This window comes from Trichophyton benhamiae (assembly GCF_000151125.1).
Source record: "Trichophyton benhamiae CBS 112371 chromosome Unknown contig00142.0, whole genome shotgun sequence".
In the NCBI taxonomy this organism is placed as follows: Eukaryota; Fungi; Ascomycota; class Eurotiomycetes; order Onygenales; family Arthrodermataceae; genus Trichophyton; species Trichophyton benhamiae.
In genome coordinates this window covers 471,170-481,426 of record NW_003315099.1, presented here as the reverse complement: position 1 = coordinate 481,426, position 10,257 = coordinate 471,170, and the positions used below count along the sequence as shown (strand labels likewise).

The following is a 10,257-nucleotide window of genomic DNA, read 5'->3' as shown; positions in this document are numbered from 1 at the left end:
TTATTATTATAAAATACTATAAATTAATATAATTAAAATCAATTTTTAATAAATAAATACTATAATTATAATTAATAATTTTTTTATTAATTCTTTTATAATTCTAATAAATATATAATAATAAATATTTTTTAAATTTAATTTAATAAAATATTTAATTTAAATTACAATTTACTAATAAATACTTAAATAAAATAATAAAAAAAATAATAATAGTAGTATATTTTATATTTAATATATTAATTAAATATCGATTTCAATAATTTATTAATTTTTAACTTTTAGCTTTTGTAGATAAATAATATAATTATAATTACGAAAATAACTTCCTTTATAAATAAATATCTCTCTATACTAAATTAGTATTTGTTAAGTTTTAAATAACTACATATCTCAACGTAGTTCTGTGGCTATTTCTCATTTGTCAGCTGTGGGATTCGAACCCACACGTAGTTTGAATCGCCCAGAAGGCGGCTCTTACTGCGTTACCAGAGCTGACTAAAAAAAAAGAGAATGGGTTGACCACGTTGATGAGGACGCGATGACTATCACATCACTATCGGATGGCCCTAAAGACATTGCCAGAGCAGATATAACCAGCGGATAGCCGAGGAGGCCTGCCAGCAAAGAGATACCTGACGGCTGGCCTAAGAGGCTTCCAGCATCGAGATACCTGACGGCGGCCCATAGGACGCTTGCCAGAGCAGGTATAACTAGCAGGTAAGCCCAGAGCTTGCCAGAAGAGTGATATGAAACGGCTAGTTCAAAGAAACCTACCAGAATAAACAATAGCCTCCGTGTTCAACCCTGTTTGCCATCGCGTATATCTTCATAAACAGTCACTCTCAAAGATGGTATATCCACTTAGAAGCATGGCTTATTCCGTGCTCCTGGGAGTTCCAGCCCTCGATTTTGACTGACTAGTTGAACGATTGAAGAGAGCCGCTCGTGGACCAATCGGGGATGAAACCCTAGAAGAGCGATCGCGATATCGCGCTTTCAATGCGAGATATTCGATCAGGTGGTCCTGTAGCTTGTCGTGAGCCCAGCACCTGTAGTCGCTAGGCACTTGACGCCACTGGGCCAGCGAAACCTTCGGACCTGCAGTATCAGGGGTCTTTCGCATGGCCTGAATAAGTAGCCCCAGATTGAGAATATGGATGCCGCCTTCACTGATGCATTTAAACACTAGCGAGGTCTGATGAAGGGCTCTATTAGGTTCAACGCTCCCTAGATATCCGAATGTAATACACTCTGAAATCAGAGCAATAAATGCAAATAGATATACTAGAACCTTGCGCCAGTCCTTACTATACTGGGGGAAGAAAAGTATAGTAAGCTGGAACCCTAGCCCGAACCATCCTAAACCCTCGCTTATAAAGTAATAGTACGTCCAGCCATTATTCTTGCTATACAAGTCAATAGCTGGCTTCCTCAGGAAGGAAGAGAGAAATCTAGATATCACAAAGAAGAAGATGACAAGGATCCGCTTCCGATTCTTGCGAAACCCACTCTTGAGGCTTTCGAAATGCCGACTCACGAAGCTTTTCCAGGTTTCATATTCTCTATCAGAATCAGGGACGCCATAGAAAAGCTCAGCAAAGCCATCATAACAGCTTTGCAAATATTCTCTTGCGTCGTGGCGACCATTATATACTGACTCGAAGTATTGTTTCACTTCATTAGACTTCAACCAAGTGCTTAATAGCTGGCGGTCGGCGCTAGAGAAGGGAAAAGTATTAGAGGAGGAATAGTAGTATTTAGGGGAAAGGGGCAGATACGCACGCTGTTGCTCCTGGATCCATCTTAGAATAGTTACCTGAATGGATAGGAGGTTGTCGGGGGGCGTATCGAATGTAATATCTTGATCGAGGAGAGCTATAAGCTTAAGAAATCGATCAATGTGATAGTAACAGAAAAACCGAGGAACGCAAGGAGGGAAGAAGAAGAAGAAGAAAAAGAAGAAGAAGAAGAAGAAGAAGAGATGGAAGAGGAGCAACCTTATGGAGGAGGACGCGACGTTTCCGCGCGGGGCAAGCGCGTCCAGTCACGTTATTTGCCCCTTTAGGAAAGCCCAGCGCCAGCACCGAGCACTAAGCACTACCTAGTACATCCGTGGTCGCCCTGGTTTCCAATGCCCGGTGCTCGGCGGCCTCTGCCTGCGCATCAGGGAGCAGAGAGCAAAGACCACGCAGCAGCAGCAGCAGCAGGAGGAGGAGGACAAGAGCCATGCGGAAGGGGATCTAGATGGTAGTGGTATACACGGGCCCTCCTTGTGGTTTTCACAATGGTCGCGCTTTTACCATTCTGTTTGGGATATACGACTAGGAACTAGGATATCCTACAACTGGTAGGGGTATTATTGTACCAACATCGTCATGATATAGATAGGTGTTAGGGTATTATAACATCGGCATTAAAGTGCTGCTCCCCGGTAAAAGGGGCCAAGTATCTGCGGCGGTAGTTATGGTGATGCCGACCAGGTATCTTCTTTCCACCAAAACATTCCAGTGACGGCAGAGTAAGTTATTGCTCTGCCGCCCTTTCCTCTACCCTCTACCACGGCTGTGACGCCGTGTGCTATCTGTACTCGCAGCAATGCAATCACCACCTGCGTGGTTCAATTGATGACTGACGTTGTTTATAAGCTAGATATTTGACTTTGCGTCTAACGAATGGTAATGAACCTGCACCATTAGGATTATATATATTCCGGTAACCACTGTTGCTTATATAAGCATGCCTATATGTCTTGGTATGCAGATTAACCTCGAACATCATACAACAACCTCTGACCCCAGAATACCTGCCTCTGTATACGGAGTAATTCTCTCTCTGTACCGTTCTCTTATGTGATACCCCTACTATACCCTTACTTCTATATAGTGGTAAGAGAAATCGTAAGAGAGAGTTAGGGTATAGAGTGGCCCAGTCCCGACGATATACCACCTTTCTACGTGCTTTTATGAGTCTGTTTCTAAAGTAAATTTGGAGAGTATGGCACATATGGTCCGCGGCAAGGTTCTTAATTCAATATCTCGAGTCGACTACTGTTTTGGCCTCAAAGGCAATGCCTTCCCCCCCTCTTCCCCCCTCCCCCCTTCCTCCCCTCCTCCTTCTTCCCTCCTCCTTCTCCCCTCCTCCTTCTCCCCTCCTCTTCCTCCTTCTCCCCTCCTCTTCCTCCTTCTCCCCTCCTCTTCCTCCTTCTCCTCCTTCTTCTCCTCTTTCTTCTCCTTCTCCTTCTTCATTCTGCGCCTTTCGGCGCGCCTTGCGCGCATTTTTGCTTTCTGGTGTGGGCGGGGGCGACGGCGCGGGGGGCCAGCGGGACCAGGGTCGTCTGTTATTGCTGCTGCTGCTGCCACTAACTCTTGTAGCGCTGCTGCTGTTGCCTTATTTGCCTTGGCTTGTTCTCCTCCTGCTTTTGCCACTTCCATTAAAAAATCTTTTTTAGAGACCATTTTAGATATTTTTCTATAGGCTTATTGGGTTAGATATGCGATCATACGTCTATAGGGGTTGTGAAAGAGCGTAGACGGGGTTATAGAGTATGTAGTACTTACTAGTGAAAATAGTTTTGGCTCTGAAGAAAGAGAAAGAGAAAGAGGGGGAGAAAGGAGAAACAAATTTAGAGGGGTAAAAAGCCACGGGAGCAACGCGAACTAGTTACGCTAAGGTAACTGTGTCTTGCTCTCTGCACCGAGACAGGACATAAAGCCTCTTATAACGCAACACCGTCTAGACACGAGCGAATGTAAAATGGTATCTGATAAGTGGTATACCTCTTGCGGTAGAAAGTAGAAGAGATGATAATTTACATTGTTAACAGGCAATCAAGCCACTACAATATAGTATAGAACAACATAGACCACACCCCCTGAATCTTCTCATCGTTGCCTAGAATTCCAGGGTTCCGTGTCTAGCAAGTAGCCATTTTTTCATCCCATTCGCTGTTTGTGAAGCGTGTTTCTCGGTATCATATAGATATGTAGAAAGCAGCACATCGTCGTCATCGACAAAGCTGCCTTTCATAAATCCCTCTTCTATAATACGATCAAGCTTTAAGAAGTAAAACTCCTTTTTGATAGCATCATGGTCTTGCCACCTAGCCAGAATCTGATCACACGTTTTTAGGCCCTCAGGGGTGAGAGGTTTTGAACGGGGTGTTTCTCCACGCAAGGTACGGAGCAATGTTTTTGGTTCCATCCCTCCGTGTTCATAAATGATGGACCGCTCCACCTTTTCAGCTATATCAATGATATCAACACGGTGAGGGTATCGTGTTTTCACTTCGCTCCGAAAATGACACAAGGCACACTGCACGTAATCCATGAGCCAATAAGCTACACGGCATTTTCTATCATCCGGCAGACCACGCGCAGCACGCGAGCGGAAAAGGTAGTCAAAGGCATACTTAATGCCACTAAAAACTTCCTCCATAGTAGTGTAGTATATTTAATAAGCCCACGCAAGGGGACGAGAGGGTATAGAAGAGGTATGTAGTGGCGAGTTGATAGACTAGACAGCCACTCATGTTAGATCTATTGCAGAAACCATTTCTTATTATCGCCCAAGTAATTAATAGGTTGCATATTTGACACTGACCTTAAGTGAACAGCTATATAGTTGGTTAGCCACTGAGAGCGGAATTATGCTACCCACCAGCTAAAAAACGTGGGAGTATACCTCGCTGTCTACTACACATTATCCAAGAAGATGCATAAAATATCTTTTTATATATGGCCGTCTCGAGGTCAGAAGTGGCGTGTGGCTGCTTCTGCTTGCGCTGCGATTCTTGATTCTCGATGTATACATATGACGTTGATCTAGATGCCAAGACATCCCAAACCCTTGGGTTATATTATATAAGCAATTACTCTCGGAGGCTCGAGGGAACGTCACGTGACATGAGCTTCGGGCTGAGCACAATACAGTCAAAGACTATAAGGAGTGAGGAGCTCTATATAGTTATATAGATACAAGAAAAAGAAATCAAGATTTAGCCTCCTAAGGCTTACAGATTGGTAGCGGCCTAATATAGATTAGTTACTTATCAGACTTGATTTTAATCAAGTTTTTTTTATACAAAGCCTCTCTGGACAGCTCGTCCTTGAGCCACAGGCTGAAAAACACAAATTGGGCGCGCCGGACAATGATGTCTGTTACCGATGTACCTACAGACAACGGTAATCAATAAAGATATCGACGAAAACCATATTGTCCTCGTCGTGTGTGTTCTGGCTTTTACCAACAGCTTGTACTCCACGCTACGAACACCTTCCCCAACCCCTATCCCTTTGATACGCACAACGAGGAGAGAAGAAGAAAGGCTACGGCTTCTGGATCTCCGTGAACTGATGCTGAGGGTGGATCTTCATAGCACTGGAAAAGCAGTAGCTGCAGAGATCAAAGTCCGGGCAGCGAGAGCACTTGTAGCGGCTCCCATACACCTTCTACACGGCGTCAGCCTCGCAGTTCCAGGGCGTAACCCTTTGATACCGAGTATACGCTTACCTGGGCGCAGCTGTCACACTTGACTCCCACATGGCAAATAGGATTATCCTTTTTGAACCTGTGCTGGGGATGAGTCTTGTCTGCCGTTGCGTAGCAGTCCTCGCAGTAGTCGAATCCTGAGCACTCGCTGCACTTGTATAGCCGGCCGAATATTGTCTATCATTGTCAACTTGTTGGCTTTCTCTCTCTCTCTCTCTCTCTCGATTTGATAGACAACGTCAGCTTACCAAGTTGCAGCCATCACAAACACGATCTTGATACCATACGGCTTCCTCGTCGTAGTCGGCAATGTAGACCACCCACATTTCCTTACCCTTGATTGTCTCCTTGAGAATAAGGATGCGATGAAAGTCATCGACGTTCAAGCCGGTCTGCTTGTCGCCAACGTGAACTCCTTCGAGACGAGAATTCATCCAGTCAGTCGCCATGATACCCTGGAAAGTGTCCCGAAACGGAGAGCCAAAGGTTTTTGGCGAGTAGTACTGGCCCCCGAACTGGCAGACAGGATTGAACTTGGGATCGAAGCCCAGCTTGATATTGGTTGTCCGGCCCTTCTCGAGCTTGTACCGTATAACAACCGCAGTTCCACACTCTCCCTTTGGAATGGTGAAGACCATGTTTTGTCTCGTCCACTTGTTGTTCCAAGCAGTGACGTCGAAAGTGGCATCCAGAGACAAGCTGGGTCTGGGTATGCGACGGAGCCAGAAGCCGTACTCGCGTTCCACCGGCCGTAAAGACCCTCGGATCTGCTGTCTCACGTAGATGTGGCGGTACTGGCTCTGGCGGCTGGTTGCAAAGCGAGGGAGATCGACACCGTCAAGCATAACGCGGGCATACTGGTTCTTCTCCGGCAGGTCAGAGAGGAAGATGCCAACACGGCTGTTCTGCACTCCTTCGGTCTCGCAGTCCAGTGCGGCGAGGTATACGCCCATCGACCACTCGACCATGGGCAGCTCGATCGAGAGACCCATGTTGGTCAGCGAGTAGGGCTTGATGTTCCACTTACTGGCCGCCTGGACGAGATGGCCGCTCTCTGCAAAGGCTTCCGGAGATCTTGCAAACAGGCCGCGGTGGTTTGGGTCAGCGCTCTTCCAGGCGAAGAGGGAGTGGTCGTCCGACTGCTTCATGATCTCCTCCTGCAGACGCAGAAAGGCCCGCTCGCCTTCGCCGTACAGCATGGGCATATTGATGCCGAAGATTCCCAGCAGACTGTATGCCCGGTCCTCGACCTTGGCCGTGGTGCGGCGAGCAGCCCAGGACATGCGCTGCGCAACGGAGAAGGACTGCAGCTCCAGCTCGCCCGTGAGCACACCGGGATGGATGCCCGTCACCTCACATATCGCATCCTTCAGTTTGAGCTTGCTACCGAGCCTCTGCCATGTGCCGTTGAAGAACTCGACGGTGGCCGGTGCAAGCAGCTCCTGCAGCGTCCATCCACGAGTAAACCAGGCGCTGCGGTAGAAGCTCGACTGCTCGGCGACGAGTGTCTCGTCCACGTCAAACAGGTACGCATAGCAGATGTTGGCCCGTTGGTACCACTGGTACATGGAGTTGAGAGCCTCGGACAGCTCGGCGCTGCTGGTCTTGTCGATGCAGCAGGTATCGATCCAGACGTAGTCGAAGCCGTCACGCCGCGCCTGCGAGCAGCTGTCCGCCAGCTTCTTGTAACCACGCATCGCCGTCGCCTGGCCGTCCCGCAGCTGCTGCAGCGAGACCTCCTCGTCCTGCCATCGGTGCGAGAGGATGGCGTAGTCGGGCAGCGCGCTGTCGTCGAAGAACTCCTCGACGCGGAGGGACCTGGTGTTGAGCAGACGCATGTTAGCAGCAGGCTCTGGATCTGAAAACTGCAGACGAATGGGACTCACCATGCGGCATCAGAAGCATCGCCTTGTATTTATCTCTTCCTACTCGTCGTGGCTCTTTGTGTGCGGGTGATGGCGGGCGTTGCTCGTATCCATCCTCGTTTCGCGGTCGACAGCCACGATAGTTAACGGGCTAACTACGACATCATACGAGCTCGAGGACGAGACTATACATTATTCAACAACGTATATATTTTATTATCAGGTAGTTACGGAAGAACTCATTCTCTGATCCTCCGTATACGAGTGCTAAATACCCTCGGGCTTCTGCGCCCAGATGAAGTTGCCAGCGACCCCCGTCTTGTACATGTCCATATCCTTCTCCAGCTCAGCGGCGAGCGACGGCCGGCGATCCTCGCTCAGCCCAATATCTTCCAGCCTGGACCGCATGTCAGCAGTGGATAGCTCAAGCAGATGGACAATAATAATGACTGGATGGACTTACTTGACGAGACTGCCAAAGGAGTGGAACAGGACGCGGCTGACCCGCCGGCCTCGCATCCCCTGCTCGCGATCGACATGGGCGCTGCCAGCCACCATCTCGAGGCACTCGCTCTGGATGTGCTCGCATCCAGCGTCTGCAAGGGCATCCATGATGTCCCGCTTGACATGGAGGTTGCGCACTTTCTGCTCTGCAAATTTGTAGAAGAGCAGGTAGGTCGTCGCCTGCGGGTCCGTCACCATGGTGTAGTGGTCATATTCGAAGAACTGGATCCACCCGCCTGGCTTGAGACAGCCGACGAGACGCTTGACGATCTGGTTGATTTCCTGCCGCTGGAAGAAGGCGAACAGCAGGCGCTGGTTGATCAGGTCGAAGCTGTTCTCCCAGGCCGGCGGGAAGGGCTCCGTCACGCTGTGCGGCACCAGGGACACCGTTGGAGGCAGGCTCTCGCGCGCAGGGAACAGCTCAGTCCTTTCTCGGTTGACACCCATTATTAGTTATGATACCCATGATAAAGCCACCTGCACTCATACATCCACAGGGGCAGGAACAGGAACAGGAACAGGAGCATGGAGGGACCGGACATACGCAATATCGAAGCCAACATACTCGGTGTCGTCAGGCAGCACGAGACGGACATCGTGGATCCAGAAACCTGGCCAGATCTGTCAGATAATGATTTGTTGCCATGTTTGCATACAAGGAGTTTCCGACTTACCATCAGCAGTAGCCGAGTCGAGGACCTTCATTCCCTGGGCCGTTAGATCGAGGGGCGCCTTGATAAGGCCTCCAGCCGTGCCCTTGATCCATTCGTGCTGGACTCGCAGACGGTCTCTCTCAACGCTACCTCCGGGAATGACGTAGCGGGACTTGTCTTGTTCAAACTGGCGGTCTTGGTGGTCTCCCATGTTTGCAAGCCGGATGGCTACTCCGCTGAGTTGATGGCTGGTTTGAAAGGAGTTGGCTATACTGGCCGATATCTCTACAGGACGTACTCCGTACTCTCCTTTTATACCAGCCTCGACAGAGGCATGACTCAACCTGAATTCTTACCACCCTGCTATTCACTTCGGTCACTCCGTGTCGCTATACCTGGTTACCCCGACGAACTAGAAAACAAGCGAACCAAGCAGAGCACACGGTAGAAAGTGACTGGCTGCAGCCAAAGCCCGATCCTCCCCGGATTCCAGCATATTCATCCGGAGAAGGGTGGATGCAGGCAGCATCGTCGAGTCACCGCCCTTGGTTTGATGGCTATCCCCCAAGTAGACCGGTTTGGTAGCCTGATCCTGGCTCGAGCGTACACTGATAATAATAGCCATCTACCAAATCAGACGATACAGGAACTCTGGCTAGGCTGTGCAGTGTAACAGCCACATTTCCAACCGGACGATGAAACAAGAACATGTACGGCGCCTGGTGCGTGCGCTAACTAGTTAAGTTAACTGTTCGCATCGCGGCCGAATATGCCGGTAGATCATGTACATATGTTGTCTCCTCTTCATCTTGTTTGCTTGTTTGTTGATTCTCCACCAAGGTCTGTAGATCTGTTGCTTCATATCAACAATAATTGCACAGCAGAAAAAGCAGCAGCAGCTAAGAAACTTGTCCCCAACAAGCAGTTAGATTGAACAGCTGATAAATACGCGTTGGTTATATGTAGCAATTCATATTAAGTCCAAACATCTAAGTAACCAGTTTCTCCACACAATGACGAGCCTCTTATCCCCAGTATCCTCAGGTGTCACCACTGATAGAGTCGTTTAGTGAGAAGAAGTAGCCAGCACATTCACCGAAGTAACCTACCACTTGTTAGTGCTATGTACTATGCCTACCACCATGATTGGAGACTTTGGTTGGAGGAAACCTCATTCAGGGCTAGCAGCTATCGGGTACATGTTGAATGTGGTACTTTTTTCCCCCTCCAAGGGGCAAAAGGTCGAAGTGGATACTTTGAAGAACAAAGTAGTTATATTCTTCGATGTCTCCCTAGGAATTGGCCCCAATCTCTCGCGCGCTTTATATATCATACTCGTTGGACTGCCAATAAACTATGGACGTGTCACTTCAAATGATGTGGGTTGCCTTAGTTATGTCATCTCCCCAACGCTTCAGGCTCTCGGCCTTTGTGCCAGTTTGTTCCATCAGCGCTCCTTAAGCTGTTGTATTTCTGGCCGGGCTCTACGACGTCTCGGTTGGGATCAAAGATCCTATCACAAACACTGAGTGACAGCGAATTCAGTGGAGTGAACGACTCCACGAGCCCGGCGTCTTCCAAATCGATGGTGATAAGCTTGTTGCAGGGCAAACTGCACAGTCCCATCGACCCATCATTGAACACGGTCAGCTTCCCAATACGTTTGCTTGCTGCCAATGCCCGCAACGTAACCTGCCAGGTATCAATAGCAGAAACCTACACGCGTCTGCATACGTACCACCGGG

The 10,257-nt window shown here is 48.6% G+C and overlaps 5 protein-coding genes across 5 annotated transcripts; 1 reads left to right on the top strand and 4 right to left on the bottom strand.

The window, feature by feature from the left end:
• Positions 1-1,831: 1,831 nt before the first annotated feature.
• ARB_00733 (uncharacterized protein) lies at positions 1,832-2,068 on the top strand (the record flags this gene model as incomplete). The annotated part of the gene is made up of 1 exon (XM_003013141.1): positions 1,832-2,068. A coding segment is annotated over one exon (237 nt), but the record flags the coding sequence as incomplete, so codon positions are not given.
• Positions 2,069-3,047: 979 nt separating this feature from the next.
• Positions 3,048-3,458, bottom strand: ARB_00732 (uncharacterized protein; the record flags this gene model as incomplete). The annotated part of the gene is made up of 1 exon (XM_003013140.1): positions 3,048-3,458. The coding sequence occupies one exon, from the start codon at positions 3,456-3,458 to the stop codon at positions 3,048-3,050; it is 411 nt and encodes a 136-aa protein (XP_003013186.1).
• Positions 3,459-3,894: 436 nt separating this feature from the next.
• On the bottom strand, positions 3,895-4,437 carry ARB_00731 (uncharacterized protein; the record flags this gene model as incomplete). Its single annotated transcript, XM_003013139.1, has 1 exon — positions 3,895-4,437. The coding sequence occupies one exon, from the start codon at positions 4,435-4,437 to the stop codon at positions 3,895-3,897; it is 543 nt and encodes a 180-aa protein (XP_003013185.1).
• Positions 4,438-5,729: 1,292 nt separating this feature from the next.
• ARB_00730 (uncharacterized protein) lies at positions 5,730-7,379 on the bottom strand (the record flags this gene model as incomplete). The annotated part of the gene is made up of 1 exon (XM_003013138.1): positions 5,730-7,379. One exon carries the CDS (start codon positions 7,377-7,379, stop codon positions 5,730-5,732), a length of 1,650 nt encoding a protein of 549 aa, XP_003013184.1.
• Positions 7,380-7,622: 243 nt separating this feature from the next.
• ARB_00729 (methyltransferase SirN-like, putative) lies at positions 7,623-9,137 on the bottom strand (the record flags this gene model as incomplete). The annotated part of the gene is made up of 5 exons (XM_003013137.1): positions 7,623-7,752; positions 7,819-8,226; positions 8,404-8,470; positions 8,534-8,779; positions 8,942-9,137. The coding sequence occupies 5 exons, from the start codon at positions 9,135-9,137 to the stop codon at positions 7,623-7,625; spliced, it is 1,047 nt and encodes a 348-aa protein (XP_003013183.1).
• Positions 9,138-10,257: the final 1,120 nt, after the last annotated feature.